General features: G+C 48.6%; 1 protein-coding gene across 1 annotated transcript; it reads right to left on the bottom strand.

Moving 5' to 3' along the window:
• Positions 1 to 304: 304 nt before the first annotated feature.
• Positions 305 to 22,790, bottom strand: SYNDIG1L (synapse differentiation inducing 1 like). Its single transcript, XM_079125979.1, has 4 exons — positions 22,420 to 22,790; positions 3,120 to 3,596; positions 2,098 to 2,238; positions 305 to 1,952 (listed from the first exon to the last, which is right to left on the bottom strand). The coding sequence occupies exons 2-4, from the start codon at positions 3,534 to 3,536 to the stop codon at positions 1,794 to 1,796; spliced, it is 717 nt and encodes a 238-aa protein (XP_078982105.1). The 5' UTR covers positions 3,537 to 3,596; positions 22,420 to 22,790; the 3' UTR covers positions 305 to 1,793.
• Between the last annotated feature and the right edge of the window lie 202 nt (positions 22,791 to 22,992).

Below are 22,992 nucleotides of genomic sequence, written 5' to 3'. Positions count from 1 at the left end.
CCTTCCAAGTGACCTCCAAGTCTCTTGAACTTATGAGGGATTTTTCTCCAGGTGTGGATCCTGCCTTATCTTGCACATGCAGGTCATCAGCCTACATCCAGGAGTCCTGGCGGGCAGGGCCTCTAGTAGACCTTCTTCCTGAAGCCCAAACTGGGGTTGGCTTCTCCAGAGGCTGCTGGGGATCAGAAGCAGAGACAGTCTTGGAGGTCAGTGCTGGAGGAGCTGCGATGCAGGCATGGTGGCCGTAGGCGAGAATAGCAAGAGGCCCAGAGGGCACCAGGTGTTACAGAAAAGTTTATTACCAGGATAAATAAATACAATAAGGGGACATTAAAACTGCCAGTGATGCAGGGATTGGTGGGCTGGGCAATGCATAAGGTGGGAGAGGATGTGGGACAAGGATTGGTCAGTGGTGAAGCCATAGCCCCATCTGGGCTCTGGATGGGGCATAGGAATAACCACATCCCCAAATCTTGCATAAATCATCCTGTAACTGGAGCCCCTAGGGGCCTGCCTTTGCAGCCTACTGCTTCCCTGCCTGCCTGATGGCTGGGGTGGGAGGCTGGTGACAAGAGCAGCCCTGACGTATCCGTGACAGGGGCCCCAGCCTGACCAGGGGCCCACCACTGAACCCCCAGGATTCAGAGATGACAAAACATTACTGGTCTTTGAGAGAGAGGCTCAACCTTGCTCCTCATGTTGGAAAAGTGCTCAGAGATGGCTGCCATTTGGCTCCAGCCTGAATGTTTCAGGCAGAATCTAAACAGCTTGGAAACCCTGTGGGAGGCTCTTGCCATACCCCTGCCCACCAATACGAGGAGTTATGTGGAAACAATTTCCTTAGGAGGATTCTACCCGTCTTTCTGGGCCTGACTCAGAGGACCCCTCCGCTGGAAAGATGCTCCTTAGCTCTGTTGGCTCCTCAGCAGTCCCCTCTCCCGGTCCCTCCCCTCCGCTACACTCACCGCCCCCTTTCTTCCACATCTTTACTGTAGGTTGGATCTAGGTCCCTGTGCCCTGTGGCTGGGGGCTGAGGGCATGCTCTCTCAGCCTTCCTGGGAGGGCACCAGTTTAGGTCCAGGTAGGATAGTGGAGAGGGAACTGGGGCAGAAGGGGAGATCCACGTGGCCCAGTAGTGTTTTAGGGCCCTCTAGCCTCTGCCTTTTGTTCTTGCACAGAAGTGCGCTAGGGCCTTGCCCTTGGTTCAGAGTTGACATGCTGAGACTCCCTTCTCTATCCAGGATCTATGGTGTCTTACTTGCTCACAGGGGAGATAAACAGCTCCCAAGAATCAGAAAGAACAGGGTACACCTGTGTCTCCATGTTTTTCCTTTCTGATTGACTGGGTTGGGGCATCACGGGACCAGAGAGTAGACTTGGGAGAAGCTGCTCAGGCTGTCCCCAGGTGAAGACCCCGATGGGCTAAAAGGACTAGGTCAGGACCCCTGTCCCCTGGCAACCCCTTTCCTTCCCTGGAACTTCCTGCTTTCTCTCTGTGGGGAAGCTGGGGAGTAGCCTGTGGGCTGCCTGCAGGGCAGCAGACCCTATAGAGAACAGGCAGAATGGGCTGGGCTCGGCCTTGTTAGGTAGGAGGACATCCCTGATTCTTCTGCTTCCTGTTAGTGGCTCTGGCCTGCCCTGGAGCTGGGAGCAGTGGGTGGGAAGAAGTGAAGGTTGAGCTCTGCACGCCACATTAACAGTTCAGGGGACCAGGACTCTCCGTAGTCTGCAGCCTCGAGCCCCGCTGCTTCCTCAGGTAGGCCAGGGGAATCAGGATGCAGGTCTACTGGCCACTAACCATGGCCATTCTGGGACATGTAAGCTGCCAGAGCCACCACCACAGCCACATAGAGACCAGCCCCCACTGCAATGGAGAGTGTGGCCAGGAATAGGGCCCGGCGGGAGGTGGTGCTGGCCAGGCGGAAGTCCCCTTTGGAGATGGCCTTGGTGGTCTAGGGAGAGAGACGTGCTGATGTAAGGGAGCAGCAAAATCGCCCAGCCCACCAGGCCCTTGACCCCCTCTTGCAGATGGGGGGTGTCGAGCCCTCTAGTGGGGAGGTGGCTAGAGAAGCCATCCTGGGCCCCAGGTGTACTTACCCCTTGGGAGAAATAGAAGGCAGCTATGCCCAGTGGCCAGAAGCAGCAGAGCATGGAGAAGAGAGTGAGACCCAGGTGGTCCCTGGGAGGCAGCGTGAGGAAGTTGTCTTCACTTTCACTCTCCGTGGAGGTCGTCTCACTCTGTGGAACAGTGGGGTCACCCCAGCCCTGTCAGACTGACAAGGGTTCAAAAGAAATAAAAAAAAGGTACTATCTAGGGCAGTGATGTGGAGTGACTGGGAGAGTAGGTTGGTCTCACCACTCTACCAAAAGTCTTGACAATGACCTGAATCTACTCTTAGGAATTTATCACCGGGAAAGAATGCAAGTCTCTCTATCCAGGGGTGTTCATCGCAGGATAGCAACGGTGTGCGAGGTGAGAAGCACTCAATGCCCAGTGACCAAGAGATTGAGTTAATAAGTGGTGGAAGAAGTCATGACGGAGAGCACACAACTTCAAACATCGCCTTGTGGAAAATATTAAATTATATGGAGCAATATTGAAAAATCAGGTTATGAAATGATGTATAGAAAGATCTCTCTGGAGGAGAGGAGAAGGGATAAAACCATGTGAATAAAAAGAGACTTAGACAATCATCCACCAAAATAATGTTATCTTTGAGTGATAAATAGTTGCTATTTATCACTTGGCTTAATAAATAGGCGACACAAGCTAAACACACACTCTCTCTCTCTCTACTGCAGATGAAATCCAGGGCTAACCTTCTACTGAACTATATTCCCAGCTCTTTTTATTTTTTATTTGACACATGGTCTTGATAAGTTGCTGAGGTTGGCCTTAAACTTGCCATCCTCCTACCTCGGCCTCCTGAGTGGCTGGGATTACAGGTATGCACCACGGTGCCAGCTAAGCTAGTGTTTTTCAAAGTGTGAACTGCACTTGGCTCAGAAGAACCTTTCCTTTGGTGGCCAATAGATTCCTGGGCCCTAGTCCAAGCCTGTTAAGTCTGCGTCTGGAGGGAGGGCTCCCGGGAATCTGCATTGTAAACACGTGTGCTCACCTCCTCCTCCTCCTGGCTGTCCTCCTGGCCCTGCAGCTCCTCTTGAACCCCATAGGACACAGTGTGGATGGTGACATCCTCTTCAGCTTGGCCAGGTTCAGTGCACTGCTCTGTGGGCCCTGCCTGGGGCTCCTTGGCCTCTGTGAAGCTGGTCTCACAACTTCCTGCCCTGGGCTCCTTGACCTTGTCCCTCCCTAGGAGGCAGCTGGGCCGATACCAGGCCTCTACAGCCAGCTGCAGGGACCCTGGGTCCAGGAGTTGGTGTGTGTGAGCAGGACCAGCACCCCCCAGGAGGTAGGAGTAGAGCTTCTCCTGGTAGGACCAGCTGGGCGGGGCCTCTGCGTAGGGATAGGAGCTGCAGAGGTGGGCAGGGCTCCCAGGCAGCAGTGGGTTCTGTAGTTCACTCAGGCTCTCCATAGTTCTGGGGGCGGCTGCCAGGCAGGGAAGACAGGGCCAGCCGCACAGCCCTCACAGAGCCTGTTGAGAGAGCAAGACAGACAGGCACTGAGGCGGGGGCACCTCATGCAGGACCTGATGTGGTTCAGAATGCACGCTCTGCAGTCTGACTTGGTGCTACTGTCTCTTGCCACTTGTCAGTTACAGAACTTTGAGCTGGTTACTCTCAGAGCCTCATTTTTTCTGTCTGCGAAGTGGGGATAATAGCATACTCACCTCAGAGAATTGGTTCATCATCCACTTAACACGTATTTATTGAGCAACAACCAGATGTCAGGTTGTACCAGATGTTGGGGATACAGTGGTGAGAAAGGAGAGAAGCAGGGGAAAGGAAGGAGGCCCACTTCATCTCCATGGAGCTTACAGTCAGGTGCAGAAGACAGTTATAACATAACATGTCTGTTCTAATGAGAAGTACCGCTGGTGGGTGTGGGAACACACAATGGACAGAACCAGCAGAGACGCAGGAAACTTTGGAGCTGAGACCTTCAGAGTGTAAGCTAAAGAGGTAAGGGGATGTGCTAGAATTTGTATCTGAAGTGTGTCCCAAAGGCCCAGGTGTTAAAGGCTTGGTCCTCAGTTTTGCTCTTTGGAAAGTGGTAGAAACCTTTAAGAAGTGGGGCCCAGTGGGAGGTTTTAGGTCACCGGGGGCATGCCCTTGAGGGGGATTGTGGGACACCAGTCTCTTCCTCTCTCTCCTTTCTGCTTCCTGGCCACCATAAGGTGAGCAGCTTGCTCTACCATGTGCTCCCTGCCATGAGGAACTGCCTCGCCACAGGCACAAAGCAACAGGGCCAATAGATCATGGACGGAAGCCTCTGAAACCCTGAGCCCAATGATTCTTTCCTCTTTTCAGACTGATTATCTCAGGCATTGTTAGAGACTCTGCGGTGGACAAAGGATGGTAGGGATGAGAGCCCGGGAGAGGCTGGTACAGAGGGAGGCACAAGATGGGGTTTGGGGCTCAGGTTATGCAGGCCTAAGGTGCTGCTGGGGTCTCAGCAGGGATGACATTTCTTTCCTGACACATGGCTATGTGTGCAGAGTGGATTGGAGAGGGCTGGCCTGACTTGTTAGTATTAGGAGGCTTTTGTTACAGCTTCAGATAAGCTGAGGATCTCTGAGATTCGGTGGTGGTGGAATGGAGAAAAGTGATGGCCTTGGGAGATACTGAAAGGACTTGGTGGCAGGGAGGAGTTAGGGTTGAAGAAGGATTTTCTGGGGGGTCAAATGGGAGCACGCGTAGCTTGGCACATGGTCCATGATCAGAGCTGCTAGGTCTTCCTAGAGGAGGGTGCTTCCTCCAAAGTATAGTCACAGAGGGGTTCAGTTTAGGCTAATCTCCCCTCTAAGGCAAATTGTGACTTTGGGAAGTTTCTGCAGGATTTAAGGCAGGGCCCCCTGATTACTGAGCTCTGGACCTACACATCCAGCTGGAAGCGTAGACACCCTCCAGGGCTGCCTGCCCCCCTTCCCGGGCTCATGGTAGGTGCGAGGCTGGCTGAAGGAGGGAGTGCAGCCCTCAAATGTGTCTACCACAGAGCCACACACTCTGGGGTGCGGCAGGTTAATGCGAAGACTGGAGAGAGGGGAGGGGCAGGCCAGGAAGTCTCAGGGACCTCCCACTCTTCTCTGGGTCCCTCATGAAGCTGGCGGGTGACTGGACAGTGAGCTGTCCTGGACTTCTATCTGAAGATTGGAATTTAGTCCTGGCCCTGATGCCTTGGGCGAATTTGAAAGTCCCCCGAGATTCCTCATCTGTAAAATTTGCATGATAATCTCTGCCCACCCCACCAGGTTGTGTGTGTGTGTGTGTGTGTGTGTGTGTGCGCGCGCGCAAGGGTGCAGGGGGGTGAAATTGAATCCGGAGCTCTCTACGCTAAGCTATATCCTTAGCCCTTTAAAAAAAAAAATTTTTTTTTGAATTTTGAGACAGGGTTTCACAACCTAGGCTGACCTTGAACTTGCCTTAACTTCCTAAAAACCATCCTGAGTAGGTGGGATTACAGGCATGAGCCACCACACTTTGGCTATGAGGTTGTTTTGAGGATCCAAAGAAGTGGCCTGAGGTGACAGTGTACTGTAGGTAAGTGGCAGAGGTTGTTGTGTTTGTGTCTGGGCTTCACCCACCAGGGCCTCCTGGCAGGTACTCCACTAATGCTACAGAGGAAAGAGGAAGGTTCTGCTCCAGAGCTAATTTCATCTGGTTCCCCAATCCCAGTCCCTATCAAAAATGCACTGGAAAGCTGGGCTCCTGTGATCCCAGGAATTGGGGAGGCTGAGGCAGGAGGATGGCAAGTTCAAGGCCAGCCCCAGCAACTTAGCAAGGCCCTAAGCAACTTAGTGAGATCCTGTCTCAAAATAAAAAATAAAAAGGGCTGGGATGTGGCTCAGTGGTTAAGTGCCCCTGGGTTCAATCTCTGGTACCAAAAAAAAAAAAAAAAAAAAAGAAAGAAAAAAAGAATGTATCAGTAAAAAGTTTGGCAAATGTGGCAAATGGCCATTTCTACTTCTGCCCCAAGAGAAGTGTCTGGATTCAGTAAAACTGGTTCTTAAGAAATCTGAAGACGAAGAGTTGCCCCAGGAATAATGCCTAGGTAGTGGGGACAAAGAGGGGAGTGAGGGGAGGAGAGGGGCCAGAAGACTTGAGGAGGGCACCTAGGGCATGTTCATGGGGGCCAGGCTTCCCTGGCTGACTTGCCATGACGGAGGAGCAAAGCAAGGGGCTGCCCAGGGCCCTGAGCTCTGAACCTCCATGGGGGGCTGCCCAGGAGCTGGAGTTGCAAGAATGTCTGACAATCACAGAGAGGCACAGAGAAGGAGATGTGGCCCAAGGACCTGACTCCTCACGTAGCGGGCACAGATGGTGCTGGAGAAGCTGGGCTGCCACCCTGCCTGGGGGCCCTGTTGGTGTGTTAACCCCCTGGGAGTTCCACGAGTCCCAGTGACTGTACCCAGCTGTGGTGGAAGCCGCCCCGTGTGCAGCAATGGGCGTTCAGGCTTGGGCAGGGGTGCAGGCTCAGGCCACTGCTGACTTCTTCTTTGGGTCTTTTTATGGTACCAGGGATTGAACCTGGCCCCCCAAGCATCCTAGGTAAGTGCTCTACTATTGTGCCACACCCCCAGCCCCTTGGGTCACTGCTGATAGGATTCACAGACGCAGGGCCTCTTCAGGGATCCAAAATGCAAGGAGCCCCTTGGACTCCAGTAGAGAATGCCTGCTTCCTGCAGCCTGAAGCAGGGGTGCTCACGGCAGAGGCCTTATGGGTTAGGCTTGTGCCTAGGTTATCTGGGCCGATTCCCAGAAATCCAAAATCATCTTCTAAGCCCTGCAGTGCCCTTCCTCTTCCAAGCATATGTGACCCACAGGGGTGGAATCAACGGCCATGTGATCTTAGGGCTTATGGGTTTGGGTGTCAGGTATACAGGGATTCCATCCCCATTCTACCTATTGGCCTTTTCTGGGGGGACTGGGAATTGAACCAGGGGCATTTAACCCCTAAGTCACATCCCCAGCCCTTTTTATTTTAATTTTTTAGTGAGACAGAGTCTCACTAGGTTGCTTAGGGTCTTTTGCTAAGTTGCTGAGGCTTGCTTTGAACTTATGATCCTCCTGCCTCAGCCTCCAGAGCTGCTGGGATTGCAGGCAGGTGCTACTGTGCCTGGCTGTCATTGGCTTTTTAACTGGTCCCTCAGTCTTCATGTCTGTTATGATTTGGATGTGAGGTGTACCCCAAAACTCACACGTGAGACAATGCAAGAAGGCTTAAAGGAGAAATGATTGGGTTATGAGAGTCTTAACCCAATCAGTGATTTAATCCCCTGATAGGGATTAACTGAGAGGTAGCTGAAGTGGTAGGGTGTGACTGGAGGAGGTGGGAATTGGGGTGAGGCTATGGGGTATATATATTTTGTATTTAGAGAGTCTCCATACTCTCTCTGATTCCTGATCACGAAGTGAGCCACTTCCCTCTGCCGCTTCCCTCCACCATGAGTTCTGCCTCACCTTGAGCCCCAAGGAATGGAGCCTGCTGTCTATGGATTGAGACCTCTGAAACTGTAAGCACTCAAATAAATTTTCCTCCCCTATAATTGTGCTGTTCAGATCTTTTAGTTACAGCAGTGAAAAACCTGACTAAAACAGCATCTCTCCATGAGAGATTGGAGGAAATGGTCACTGAGGTCAACTGTGGCACTAACGTCCTTGATCCCATGACCTCAGAGCCCCACAGAAGTGAATCCCCACCAGTGGCCTCCATTTAAGAGTCAGGAATAGGTGAGCACATTTGGAGCCCCGCAAGATCCAGGGTCGTCATGACTCCCACTGTCACCTTGGGCAGGTTGGGGAGGCAAGGGAAAGGCGAGGCCTCTGCTTTCAGGTGGGTGCAGAGCCGTGCGCTCACCTCCAGATTTCCAGCTCCCCTCTGCTGCCTAAGGCCCAGTCCTTCCCTCTCCAGTGACCATCTCCCCTACCCTCTGGGAGTCTTGGATTTGGTTCCTTTAGGCCTCTAACCTTCTCCAGTTGATCTTAATGTTTGCCACCTGAGCCTATAGTCCCCAGGGTACCCCAGCCTGGTACACTGATGGGACCCTGAAGCACTTCATGCATGAAGATGCACGATCATGCTGGGCATGGTGGCGCATGCCTATAATCCCAGTGGCTTGGGAGGCTGAGACCGGAGGATCATGAGTTCAAGGTCAACCTCAGCAACTTAGTGTGGCCCTAAGCAACTCAGCAAGACCCTGTCTCTAAATAAAATATAAAAAAGGATTGGGGATGTGGCTCAGTGCTTAAGTGCACCAGGGTTCAATCCCAAGTACCAAAAAAAAAAAAAACCAATATCCAGTTTGCTTTCTTCCTTTTTTGAGGCAGGGTCTCCCTAAGTTGCTGAGACTGGCCTGGCCTTGAACTTGTGGTCTGCCTCTGGAGGCCTGGGGCTACAGGAGTGCACCACTGCTCCCAGCGTGGATCCTGTTTTTACTCATGAAAAAATGGGAAGCAGCTTGAATGTCTAACAACTGGAAAGGAATTAAATAAATCACGCTACACAATGTTGTGGTGGAAGGCCTCCAAACAGGTTTACAAGGAGTAATGACAAGAGAAAATACTTGTTGCAGATACAGTGAGAAGGAAGAAAAGAAAATGGTGTGTGCGTGTGTGTAATCTCCACTCCTCTTGAATGTCAGCAGTGATTAGCGCCAGGGGCGGGAGTCCGGGTGCTTTCGTTTTCTTCTTTATGCTCTGTTTTTCCTAATTTCCACGTTTAATTATTTATTTATTACAATGAGCATGTACTGCTTTTAAACCAGAAGAAAATTAAATGCATTGATTTCTTCTGGACCAAATGATCTAAGATCAGTTTAAAACCTCCCAGGCTGGAGGTTCCTTCTGGGTTTGGTGGCCTGCCCCATCTCCCACACACTCAACTACACCTACACTCTCACGAAACAACACCCGTCAGCGGCTGCAGCACCCTCTCAGCACAGCCACAGGTCAGCTCTTGGGCCTCCTGTAAACTACCAGGGTCATGTGGGAGTTCATGGCCAGATGTGGGGACCCAGCTCTGAGTCCTGGCCAGAAAGAACATGCAGTAGGTCTCTAGGAGCATCCTTCTCTGCTCTTGGCCTGGTTAGGCCTTTCATCCTGTCCCTTGGGTCTGCCTCTTCCTGTCCCTGGAGTCGGGGATCAGTATTCAAGGCAGAGCTATTATTGCCACTTCTGCTGCCTGGTCTCATGTGGACTGTGGGTACCTCCTAGACTGTTGTAGCTGCTCGTGGACCTCCAGGTGAGTGTGCCTCCTATGTGTGTGTTTGTACTCTGCTCCAGAAGAAAGATGCTAGCGGCCTGGGATTCTGAAGCTAAGAAGATTGCTCCAAATTCTGTAGCTGGGGCTGTAGATCTGGGTCCCTCCAGATGTTAAAGAGAGAGAAGGTGACTCTGTGAATCCACATCCCATGGGCTGTTTCCTTCCCACCTCCCCCTGTGGTACTGGGAGTGCTGTACACTGAGCTGCATCCCTAGCCCCTTTATTTTTATTTTTTATTTTGAAATAGTCTTGCTAAACTACTGAGGCTGGATTTGAACTTGCGATCCTCCTGCCTCAGCTTCCTGAATTGCTGGGATTACAGGAATGAGCCAGGTTATTTCCTTCTGGGGTAAGAACTTAGCTGGGCTCTAAGGTCTAAGGTTTTTCACTTCCTGATTTGGGGTTGGAGAGCACAATACCACCTCCCAGATCAGGGGTGGGGAGCTGTCCAGGGACCTCCTGGAGCGCATCTGCCCTGGAGTCCAGCCATCAATGTAATGTTGGTTTGCATGTCTAGACAACGTAGATATTAGAGTTGGGAGGGCTGATGATTGGCAACTGAGCTCAGTTGAGCCCTAGGATCCTATTGGGAGAACAATAACTTAAACTTATTGAGCTTTTTACCATGTGCCAGACACCACACTGCTCTAACTGCTCATTCGACTCTGTAATTCTAGTGGAACAAAACATAGGATGGGGGCTTCCTCTTCCAGCTGTGGCAGACTAACTGCCAACAACAGCTGGGAGAGCAGAGGATAAATATGAAGGCATTGGAAGAATCACCAAGGGAGCAAGAACTCACAGGGCTAGAATGCCAAGATCCCAGAGGAAAGAAAGACCCAGAGAAGTGAGCCTGACATTGACACCAGGCTCCCCTTTGAGGCCTTTCCTTGATTTAGAAGAGGCTGGTTCATCAGGCAACTGTTGTAGCCACATCAGGGGCTGGGTTAAAAATTGGAGTTCAGGGAGAAGCACCCCAGTAAACACCCTGGACCTCTCTAGAGCTATGCCTTAGAAGTAGGAGTAAACCAGAGACAAACCATCTCTCCCAAGGAGTGAAGCCAGGCTTGGAATCAGCTAACCCTAACTGCAAAGGGTGATCTGCACATAGCCTTGCTGTCGCTGGAAACCAGAGTGGTCTTCAGGACAGAGGTTCGCAAACTTCAGAATACATTGACATTTCCTGGGGAGATTTGTATGTGTGTGTGTTTCATACTAGAGATTGAACTTTTGAACTCAGGGACATTTTACCACTGACCTACATCCCCAGCCCTTTTTATTTTATTTTTTAAAATTTAGAGACGGGGTCTTGCTGAATTGCTTAGGTTCTCACTGAATTGCTGATGCTGGCCTCAAACTTGCAATCCTCCCACCTCAGCCTCTTGAGCTATTGGGGTTGCTGGGATTACAGGTGTGCACCACTGTGCCCAGCTCCTGGACATTTATTTAACTGGAATTGCTGGATTCCTCCCCCACTGTTAATGATTCTGGAAAAGGGCCTGAGAATTTGTATTTCTGACAAGTTCTCAGGTGATATTGATGCTGTTGGCCCAGAGAACACTTTTAAGAACCACTGCTCTGCTGGGTGTGGCAGTATAAGCCTGTAATTCCTGAGACTTGGGAGGCTGAGGCAGGAGGATCACAAATTTGAGGCCAACTTAGTGAGACCCTGCTTCAAAACAAAAAATGAAAAGGATGGGGATGTAGAGGACCCCTGGGTTCAATCCCCAGTACCAAAAAAAAAAAAAGGAGGAAGAGAAAGAGAAGAAGGGAAAAAAGGGCACAGCTGTAATCATCATTGAAAGAAGAGTAGAAGAATGTATAACCAAAAGCTAGTAGATGCAAATACAAAATGATAAAAATACTCAATTCAAAAGGAGGTAAGAAAAGATGGAAAAAGGAATATGAACAGGCAAGACAAATAGAAAACAAATAGTTATAGACTTACACCCAACTATGTCAGTAATTACTTTGAATGTGAATGTGGTAAAATTGCCATTAAGAGAGTCAAAGACAGTCATATAGTGTTTTAGTGAATTTATATGGAATTCTAGGAAAGGGGAATACTGTAAAAGCAGATCAGAGGTTGCAAAGGACCCAGAGGCAGCAGGGGGACATTGACTGAAAAGGGCCTGAGGACTTTTTGGAGTGATGGAACAGTGCCATGTCTTGATTACAGTGGTCATATGACTGTATGTGTTTCATAAGCCACATTGAATTGTACACTTAAAAGTAGTGAATTATCACGTGTGCATTGTACCTCAAAGCTTTAAAAATGTAAATTTAATTTTTATATAAATTGATGCATTATATAAATATAAATTTAAAAATTAAAAAAAGACAGACTGGATTTTAAAAACAACAACAAAATCCAACTGGAAGCTGCATAGAAACAAAGTACCTAAAACCTTAAAAGACAAAAGGGTTGACAGAGGAGGGAATAATAACACTCCTTAATAATATAACGTAATAATAACATGATAACACTCTGTACTTACTAAGTCCTTACTGTTCCAGGCACTGTTCTAAATGCTATATATATATATATATATATATATATATATAATCTCATTAACCCTTACAGTAGCGCTAAGAAATACATGCCACCCTCACCTCCGTTTTGAAGATAAAGACTCTGAAGCACAAGAAAGTTGCAAGTGTGCCCAAAGGCACACGGCTTGTGAGTGGGGAGCTGGATATGAGCTCTGGGAGTCCGACCCAGGGTCATTTTGCCCCAGTGCCTCACAGGTGAGCTACCATTTACTGAATGCTTGCTTTGTTCTGAACACCATGCCGAGTGCTTCAAATGCATTATCTTACTTTAACCATCCTCTTTCCCATGTGGGAAGGCAGCCTCAGAGAGGTTAATAGGTTTTCTGAGTTCATGCAGCTGGATCGGCAGAGTCCCGTTTGTCCCAAGTCTGTCTGATCAGTGTACATGTTTAACCATTAACCGTAGTGCGGTGTGGGGGAACCTGTGGCTAGCCCAGACAGCATCGAGTTCTCCAGGATCAGAGGCAGTGCTGAGGCCTTGAAGAGGTTGTCTTGTCTTTTCTTTTTCTTTCTTTCTTTCTTTCTTTCTTTCTTTCTTTCTTTCTTTCTTTCTTTCTTTCTTTCTTTCTTCCTTTCTTCCTTTCTTCCTTTCTTCCTTTCTTCCTTTCTTCCTTTCTTCCTTTTTTTTTTGCACCACATGGTGGGCTCTCACATACTTGAGAGGAGAGGCCAATAGGACAGTGAGACATGTGGCCAGGCACTGGGTCATATCCTCAGGATGGGGCCAGCCTTTCTCAGAATCCTAATCCTCCTCACTTGAGCCAGGTATTCCAAATATCTCAAAACTTGACAACTAATGAAGCTAAATTATTATTACTTCCTTTTTTTTTTTTTTTTTTTTTTTTGTACTAGGTACTGAACCCAGGGGCGCTTTACCACTGAACTACATCCCCAGTTCTATTTATTTATTTCCAGATAGGGTCTTGCTAAATTGCTAAGGCTGACCCTGAACTTGGTGAACCTCCTGCCTCAGCATCCTAAATCAAGGGATTACAGGTGTGTGCCACTGAGTCTGATTACTTCCCCACCTTTTTTTTCTAGATAAGAAAACTAAAGCTCAAAAAGGTTAAGGAACTAGGGCTGAGGTTGTGGCTCATTGTAGAGCGCTTGCCTAGCAGGTCTGAGGCACTGGGTTGGATCCTCAGCACTGCATAAAAATAAAGATATTGTGTCCATTTACAACTAAAAAAAAAGTCAAGGAACTTGCCCATGATTACAAAGCAACAGGGACCACATTGAACTCAGATTTAATGGAGTCCAAAGCCTGGCTTTCATTTATCAAGTCTGCTGGGGGTACCTGTGTCATAATAAATGGTGTGGGATAGGGGTGAAAGTGTCGAGGAGTTAGTTTTGAATGGGTTAAAATGAGCGTCCTTGGTGAAGAGAATGTGAAATGGGAGCTTTAAGAAAAGATTAAGAGATTTGGGGTGATTTAGCAGCCCAGGGGTGGCTGCCTAGATAACCTTTGAAAGCCTGGATTCAAATAAATACGAAACCATTGTGGGAAAACTGAACTGTCATCTGCTGTCACTCAGTACAATAAGAGAGACTGCCCTCAAACTGAAAGATAAAAACCAGAACTTTCCACTGAGACAGAAGATTAAATACAAACAGTTAAAACGCAAGGAAAAGGTGAAATCTTTAGGATTTCACCTTTAAGTGCCAGACCATCTTCTAGTCCAATATATACAAACTGTCATGCAAACCGTGAGGTGCTGGAGTGTGGTCGCTGTTTACAAAGGCTTAGAGCTGGATTTGCTTTCTGGCTCTAAGCAAGAGAGTCAGTGGGCCTGCGTGGAGTCGCTAGCTACAGCTTGCCGTATCTGACAGCCAAGGGCAGCAAGAACCTGGTGTGGGGATGGGGGTGAGGTTGGCAGAGTCAGGGGAAGCGGGGACCTGGCTTCGTTCACCTCCTCACCAAACCCAACACAACTGATTATCCTTTCTCTCTCCTCTGTCCCCAGAGCCTCCAAACTACTCACCTTTCCTAATAGCACTTAAACATACTGTGGTCTTCCTCACTTAAAAAATGAAATTGTGGTGAGTGTAAAATCTTGGCTGCAAATATGTTGACACCCCTCCCATGGACAGGCCACGGTCTATGCCCCTCTTTTCTAGTCTGGGAGAGCTTGTGATTCCTTCAGCCAGAGCACAGCAAATCTGTTACTGTGTGACTTCTGAGGCTGGGTTATAAAAGGTCATGTATCTTTCACCTTGCTTTCTGGCACATTCTCAGAACCTGGAGCTGTCCTGTAGGTACTTGGCCTACTCTGAGGCCACCATGCCAGAGACCATGTGTGAGAAGAGTTTCTGCTCTATGGAACCCACTGAGCCCAGCCTCCGAGTCATTCCAGAGATGCCAGCCAATGAGTGAAGTCGTCCCAGGCTCTCCAAACAGCCTGTCTGTCACCAGGTGAGCCTGTCAATGCCATCACACAACAGGTCCCTCCCTGTGTATCTGACCCCTTCAAAGTCATGAGGTATGATAAAATGTTTAAGCTGCTAGGTTTTGGGGGTAGTTTAGGCAGTGACAGACAACCGAAATGTCCATCCTCAGTACCCTGGCCCCCTTTAGCTCCTGTCCCTCTCTCCTTCACTTCATGGTGGTGTTTCTCAGAAGCTCCACTCACTGCAGCATGCTTTAGCTCTCAGTTCAAAGGCCACTTCCTCAGGGAGGCTGTTCCTACATTCTCAGTTTAGATTTTGATTCCCTGGATATCTGCTTTCCATGCTCTTCCTCTCAAAAGTGCTTATCACAGGCTCTATTTATATATGTGTGATTCGTTGATTAGTGTCTTTCTCTCTCACCAGATTGTGAGATTCAGAGAGGTGGGGACTGTGTGTGTCTTGCTCATCCCTTGCCTGGTATATAGTAGGCACTCAATAAACAGCTGATTTCCTGAACAAAGGGGTGATTAGTGAGTGAGTGAATTAGGTATACTGGGGCTCCTGGGTAAGAAAGTACTTTCCAGCCAGGTGTGGTGACACGTGCCTGTAATTGCAGCAACTTGGGAGGCTGAGGCAGGAGGATTGCAAATTCAAGGCCAGTCTCAGCAACTTAGCAAGGCCCTAAGCAACTCAGTGAGACCCTATCTCTAAATAAAATGCAAACAATGGGCTGGGAATGTGGCTCAGTGTTTAAGCCTCTCTGGGTTCAATCCCTGGTATCAAAACAATGAAAACAAAAAAACCACCACCACCAACAACAAAAACTTTCCAGAATCTGAGATGCATGGAGCACACCTACCGGGGGCATATTTAGTACTGCACAGCAAACACTTCTTGTGCAGTTATTTCAGGCCAATTCTTGGGAAAATAGGCAAGAAGTTAGCAGGGGTGGGAAATACTAGCAACCACAAAGTTTCCATAGAATGAGGAAGTCGTGCTGGCAGCACAGAGCGCAAGGGACCCCTGTCCTGGGATGGTAGTGGATGGTGAGAACTAGGAAGAACTTCTCAGAGCAGGTGACATCTGAAGTGAGTCTTCCAAGTCCAGTGGTGGGATAATGGGAAGGGGGCTCTTAAAGCAGAGGAAACATCACCAACAAAGGCACAGACAGTGTGGTGGTAAGGGAGGGGACCAGGGTGGTTTGGTATTGATGGATAGAGGCAGACAAGGTGGAAAGATTTCCCATGCCATGCAGGGAGGTTGTGCCCTGTGATCAGTGGAGAGCCAATGATGAGTGTAGCAGGGAGGTGACACAGTCCTGCTCCTGCCTGTGTTTCAGACAGAGCACTCTGGTTGGTGGCAGTAGATAGGTGAGTGAGAATAGAGGCTAGAAGTCCTGTTAGGAGACTATTGTAGGTGGCACACACCTGTAATCCCAGAGACTTGGGAGGCTAAGGCAGGAGGATCACAAATTTGAGGCTAGCCTGGGCAACCCTGTCTCAAAAACAAAATAAAAATAAAAAAGTGAAAGTAAAAGTGGTGGAGCCCCTTGGGTTCAATCCCTTGTACCACAGAACACAAAAATAAAAAAAATAAATAAAAAACAGAGAGAGACTATTATGGTTTTGCTAAGATAAGTAACCAACCTAGTTGCCCATCACTACATGAATGGATAGAGAAAATATGGTCTATATACAAAATGGAATCTTTTCAGTCATAAAAAACGAATGAAATCCTGTCATTTGCAGCAAAATGGACAAGACTGGAAGACATTCTATTAAGTGAAATAAGCCAAACACAGAAAGACAAATTCCTCATCTTCTGTCTCATACGTGGAAGCTTAAAAAAAAAAAAAAAATGACCTGAACATAGAATAGTGATTATTAGAGTCAGGAAGGGTGGCGGGAAAAGGGTGCATAAAAGGAGGTTGGACAGTGGGCAGCGGGACAGGTAGGAAGAAGGAACGTATTCTTGTGTTCCACAGCTCAGGGGGTGACTAGAGTCCATAATACCTATTACACATTTTATGACGATCTAGAAGAGAAGAGCTCAAATGCTCCAAAAATGAAACGATAAGCAGAGGGAAGTGCTAATTACCCTGATTTGACCTGTGCACACTGCGTGTGTGTGTTAAAATAGGGCATTGAGCCCCATGAATATGTACTACTGAGAGAGAGAGAGAGAGAGAGAGAGAGAGAGAGAGAGAGAGAGAGAGAATGAATCGGGGTGAAGGACCCAAATGCTGTTTGGCAGAATGAATGGAGGAGTCATATCTGAGAAGTAGATAGGAGGTTAGATGGACAGGAGTTTTTGGGTAACTAGAAGTGACCGAGGAGTCAAGAAAGATCCCCAGGTTCCTGGCTTTGTCAACCAAACAGAAGGTGTTTAACCAACTAGGACAGAAAGAACCAAGGGGAGGCTGCTGGTGCAGAGGGTGGCCTGAGCGCAAAGACCACCTCTTTTCTTTCTTGAGTTTCTATTGAAATGATGGGATATGTATTTTTTTTTTACACATACACATATATATATATATATTTAATTGATAATCATAAATTTACATAGGGCAATATTGTTTGATTCATTCTGTTATTTTTTCCCTCCCCCCCACCCCTCCCACCCCTCTTTTCCCTCTATACAGTCCTTCCTTTCTCCATTCTTACCACCCTCCTTTTCCCTAACCCTAAACCTAACCCTAACCCTAACGCTAACCCCTCATACCCCCCCTTATATGTCCTCATCTGCTTATCAGCGAGATCATTCGTCCTTTAGTTTTTTGAGATTGGCTTATCTCACTTAGCATGATATGGGATATGTATTTTTAAAAGAATGAAACCAGAACAAAACTGGAGAAAAAAAAAGTGATATCCATGGGCCAGAAATATTGAGAAATTCCTAATAGATGAACAGCAGAGGAGAACTGAGTGTGGTAATCCCAGCAACTCGGGAGCCTGAGGCAGGAGGATCAAAAATTTGAGGCCAACCTGGGCAACTTAGTAAGACGGGGTCTCGAAAAATAAAAAGGGACAAGGATGTAGCTCAGTGGTAGAGCACCCCTGGGTTCAATTTCCAGTCCTTTAAAAATAAAGAAGAAGAAGAAGAAGAAGAAGCACAAATAAGATTTCTTGATGAAGAAATGAGTGTAGCTAAATCTACAGTCCCAAACACAAGAGGACAATTCACATTCAAGGAACTGATCTGTTGAGAAAATATAAACTTACCCAACTTCAAAGGAAATCCATACCAGCTGCCTACTCCAGTCAACACCTTCCCCCATTCAGAAGTATGAATAGACAGAAAAGAATAATGAGAAACAAATGCATCAAAATAAAAGAGAAACATTTTGTAAACAAATAGAACAATCAATCCAATGAAATCCCAAAATTCTTCAAGTGACAGAAAATAGTAAAAAATGAATGAATTTTGGAAAAACTTTTTTGAATTCATATCATCAGAGAGATGAGAACATTTCACCCATAAAATAAGAACAGGGTGCTATATGAAAAAGGAGTAATCCACAAGCAGAGAAGTTTTTAAAATTGGAAATAATTGTCTAAATTTTCAAAAACTCAGTGAAGAGATTGGATGATAGAATGGATACAGTTAAACAGTAATATTTTAGTACAAGAAAAAAAGTTAGTAAAATTTCCCAGACAGAACATATAAAACACATGACAGAAAGTTAAGAGACACGGAAGAGACTCCCAGGAGATCCAACATCCATCTCAGAGGATTTTCACAACAGAGAGGGGAGAATTGTGGGCTGAGGATGTGACTCCATGGTAGAATACTTGCCTAGTGTGCAAGGCCCTGGGTTCAATCCCCAGAACCACCAAAAAAGAATAGAGAAGAAAAATTAATAATTTAAGTATCACATTGCATACCATAAATACATACAATCATTATTTGTTCATTTAAAATCAAATTTAAAAAGAATTAAAGAAGCAGAAGGTGTTTCTTGGGCTTAAGGAAAAAAAATAATATTTGAACTTAGACTGAGAAGACCCAACCTGTGCCAAGCTGGAGAAATGAGCACACACATGAAGAAGCAGGGTGGGGAGAAGTGAATGAGTTTGCTTTGAAAGTGCCTTAAGATGTTATGGTAGAAATGGAATTAAAGCCCTGGGTAGTGATCAGGGCTGGAGAGAGCTTTGAGAATCATAGAAGTACCTTTGGTGAGAGAAAAGAAGAGCAGAGCAGAGAAGGGGACCGGAAAGGAGAGGGCTGAGGAGGGAACCCCAGAAAAGAAAAAAACAACTGGAATCCTTTTGTTTCTATGGGAGGTGTCTTAGTTGCTATCTTCTGGGGAGAATCAATCTATCCTCTTTTCTATCCCCTGCCACACTGGGCTCCCGTGGGCCAAACTGGCCTCTCCCTCGAAGCATAATCACCAGCCTGGGGGATGGGTTTGTGGCTGACAAGGGTGAAAATTGCTGGGAGGATTGGAATGGTGGCTCTACTACTCAAATTAGTCCATTTTCAGGTGGAAATCAAATCTTTATTTCTGCTGAAACAACCTGTCTCTCCACTGAAGCAGCTCATTCCGAACCACTTAGAAGCAAACAGCGCATCTAATGATGGAAGATAACACACCTAATGGAGAGGTAGAGCATCAGGCCCTCGTTCCTGCTTCGTTTGCTTTGGGGGTGGCGGGGAGAGGGGGTGGTAGCTGCAGGGAAGAGGGAGAAGGGAGAGTAAAAGAGGAGGGAAGAGAAAAGAGGACTTGATACAAAGAACAGGAGAGACTCAGTCTTTATTGTCCCCCAGCTTGCAGCAGAGGGAAACTTGTCCCAGAGAGGATGCCAACTGAGCCTCTGAGAGAGGAAAGAGGATTAGAAAATGCAGAAAATTTTGATAACTGCAAAGTTTCTTCTCCCCCAAATGAAGGCTGTTCCTTCTGGGCCTTTCTCCCCGAAGTGTTATACTTTGGGCTAGACGTTCCTCTAACAGCCATAGATGAATTGGACTTGAAGGCGATTAATAATGTGCACATCTCCAGATATTCTCTGCCTCTTTTGCAAGTGTCATGCAGGGGAAGGGACTTGTATGTATGTATTTCAATGTTTCAACCCCTCATACGTGAACACTTACACACATGTACACTCCATTTCTTTATTTTGTTTGTGTGGTACTGGGGATTGTACCCAAGACCTCGTGCATGCTAGGCAAGTGCTCCACTACTGAGCTAACACCCCCACATCCACTCCCTTCCTTCCTTCTTCTTCTTTTCTTTTCTTTTTTTTTTTTTTTTTAGTACTGGTCAACTGCACACTTCATTTCTTAACTGCCATTCCCCCCATGTTGCATTCCCCCCACCTTCTTCAGTTCTTCTAACCCCTGCCCCAAATAACAAAGATCACCTAAAAACATGCCATGGTTGACTCCCTTCTTCCCTTTGAGACCTTGCAGAGGGGCCAGTCTGAAAGCCTTAGCAAGGAAGGGGCAGGAAGGAGACACAGGAAATAGCCAATGGGTAGTCTTTCAGATGTTATCCAGCCTGATGTTATCTGCCCGGGTGACCAGAGATGATCTGAACCCTGACAGCTGTGGGGGTAGGGTGGACACCCAGCCAGCTGCAGATGGAGCGGTAGCACGTTGTGCTCAGACCGGTATCAGGCCAGCTCTCCCACAGACGAGTTCTGCAGAAAATAAAGCCCCTCTCTATGCTTGCTGTTGCTGCTACTGCCATCACTGTTATGAGGGTTAGTGACTGTCCATTAACTCCAGAGAGCTGATTCTTGCCAGTGCTGCACCAACAACTGGGAGCCAGAAAGCACTGATGTGGAGAAGGGGGGCTGCTTCCCCACCCTGACTGGGCACTCACAGAGTAAGTCAGGGAGGTCACTGGCATGGCTTACTCAGCTCTACCCAAGTGCCAATTAGCTAAGGTTTTTCTGAGCACGGACTGGGCCTGCCATAGTTGAGGGAAATTATTGCCAGAGAATCTCATTTTGTTTTTATATATTAAAAAAAGAAACCTCTTTGTGGGGATGTATCTTTCCTGACTGTCCCTTCCTTTGGTCTTCCTGGAGGGAGATCCCAGCCAGCCAGGGTCCCCGGGAAGAGATGGCCAAAGGTCGGATTCCTGGCCTGTGGCTACTCACAAGGGTTATTGGTGATGGTGGTGGTTCCTGGCCTCCCGGCTTGGAGGCAGGGGTCTTACCAACCTAGCCACGCTATAGACACTCATGACTTTCCCAGGGAAATAAGGAAGAGAAGGATCTTTAAAAAAAAAAAAAAAAAGATGTATTTCTGGTTCCTAATACTCCCTTCTACTCCATTCATAAAATCCAGTTTGTCACTGAAAGGCCATTAACTTTCTCTTCAAACCAGGTTAATGAAGGTGGTATACTGTATTCAAGGAGAACTGAGGGGTTTGTGGGTTCAGGAAAGCTGCAGAGAGCCCCACAGAACATCAAGGCCTGGATCTTAGAGCTCATCTATCTGCTCTAGCTCTCTTCTTTTACAGATGAGAAAACTGAAGCCCCCAGAAGGGAAGGGACCTGAGACAGTCAGTGGCAGATCTGGGACTGGAACACTGGGTTCCTGATTCCCAGTCAAATGCTTTTGTTCTGATACATTTTCCTATTTCATTCCGTTATTTTCCACCCAATTACTGAGTCCTTACTATCTTCCAGGTGCTGTGGGGGAGGGGGTGTGGAGCGAAGCAAAGAGATGAAAACAACACAATTCCTGCCTTCAAGGAGCTGTTTCCCTAGATCTGTGATTCTTGGAAAAAAAATTCAAAAAATAAAAACCCGTGAGTCAGACTCTCACCCTATATTATCTTCTATAGGTGATGATGGAGGAGGAGAAGGGGAGGGAAGGAAACCTTTTAATCTCCTAAAGACTTATGAGTTGGACTTTACTGATTCTGGGACTCCAGGGAGGACAAGGACAAAGGGATTCATGGCTGGGCTGGGAGAAGAAGGTAGGGGTGGTAATGATCAGGTCACTGTCAGTAGGCCTGGCTAGGGGATGGGAACAGTGACAGTGGCTCACACTGCTCTGGAGATGCACAGTGGAGAAGCTTATACCTCTGATAAGGTGCACTGTTTCATTGAGTCCTAAGGCAATTCCCTCAGGTGAACAGAATCTCAGAGTTCTTATTGCCACCTTAGGGGTGAGGAAACAGGTTCAAAGAGCAAGGAAAGCTGGGAAATGCCTGGCCAGGGATTCCTACCACTAGGGTAGAGAAGTTGTGCTAGGGTAGAGGATGGGGATGAGGCAGTACAAACTGTGGTCAGCCGCAGCAGTAAGCCAAGTCTTGCTCTATGTAGTTTTATTTTGATCGCTACATTCTGCTACTCATAGAACTCTGCTCTGAAGAACTGGAAGCACTTTGCAGGCCTGAATGAGCTCATTCAATACACTCTTGCCAGAAAGGGAGAGAACTCCAAATGGAGGCTCTGTCTAGGGGCATCAGCATTCAAGAACACAATAGGAAACAGGACCTAGGTTCTTTGTCCTCATGCACCAAGCAGTATGATCAAAACGAAGCTCCTTTCATGAGAATGAAGAGGGCCACCGGAGAAGATTGAGGTATCTCCTGGCACTCTTTTCTAGCTGGGTAAATGCGTTAATCATTCCTAAGGGGGTGGACTCTTTCCCTGACCCAAGGGCCATTTCCAGGGCAAAGAAATCTCAGAGCAGAGGGGATTGCAGCTACCCCAGTGACCCTGGTGACTAGCTTAGGTAGGAGAGAGTTTAGTGAAGCCGGCTCAGATTTGGCCAACGTTGGCAGGACCATGGAGGGTACTGGGGTACCATGGATTCTGGGAGACTCCCATCAGTGATTCTGTAACCAGTGGGCAGGGTGTCCCAGAGCGATCTGGAGGTCTGGGTCAAGGCCCCGGGGGTTTGGGTTCAGGATGCCCAAGTGACTGTCATAGTCCTGGTCCCTCATACCTCTCCTAGTGTTCCCAGACTGCGGGGTTCAGAGGTTGGGAGGAACACGGCACAAGCACTAGAAGAGCGCAAGGTGAGGCCAGCAAGGAGTCAGAGCTCCATCCTTGAGAGGGCTCTCACTGCCCTCCCGGCTCACTCCAGGTTCTGCACCCAGCTCTGCGCTCCCGCTGCGCCCCCAGACGGCCCCTTACCTGTCCCGCTGCGGACGGTCCCGCCTCCTCCGCGGGGCTCGAGGACCCGGCATCGGCCGGCGAGCGACGGCGCCCCCGCCTCGCGGCCGCGGGAGAGCTCCCAGAAGGGCTCCCCAGCTCCTGGCCCCGCGTCCCTGCCGCCGCCGCCGCCGCTTCAGCACCGCGGACAGCTCCCGCCCGCCGCCCGCCGCCGCCCGCCCCGCCCGGCGCGGTCCCGGGAGCCTCGCATCCTGGCCGGGCCCCGCCGCCGCCGCGCAGCCCTCAGCCCGGCCCGAGGCGGCTCCGCGCCGACTTGGGGGAGCAGCGAGGAGACTCCCCCCTCCCCGCCTCACGCCGCCGCCGCCGCCTCGGTGCTCCGCGCTGCCTTCCACGCTCCGGAATCAGCCCACCAGGCACTCCGGACCCAGCTCCCCGGAGGGGCGGGGCGGGGCGGGGCGGGAAGTCGCGGAGCCCAGAAGAGGCGGCGGAGCGAGGGGCGCGCAGCTGGAACCCGCTGCTCTGGTTCCTGGAGCCCAGCCCTCTTTCCCAGCCCTTCTCCCCCGCACCTCCAGAAGCGATGCGCGGCCCTTGGGT

This window comes from Sciurus vulgaris (genome assembly GCF_902686455.1).
Source record: "Sciurus vulgaris genome assembly, chromosome: 2".
In the NCBI taxonomy this organism is placed as follows: Eukaryota; Metazoa; Chordata; class Mammalia; order Rodentia; family Sciuridae; genus Sciurus; species Sciurus vulgaris.
This window is presented reverse-complemented; position numbering and strand designations above follow the sequence as displayed.

Bases quoted from the DNA above. Each gene is read 5' to 3' on its own strand.
- SYNDIG1L (XM_079125979.1), bottom strand. From the start codon at position 3,536: ATGGAGAGCCTGAGTGAACTACAGAACCCACTGCTGCCTGGGAGCCCT. The intron at 2,239-3,119 runs GTGAGCACACGT...ACTGTTCCACAG, and splicing joins ACAGCCAGGAGGAGGAGGAG to AGTGAGACGACCTCCACGGA. The intron at 1,953-2,097 runs GTAAGTACACCT...CTCTCTCCCTAG, and splicing joins CCTTCTATTTCTCCCAAGGG to ACCACCAAGGCCATCTCCAA.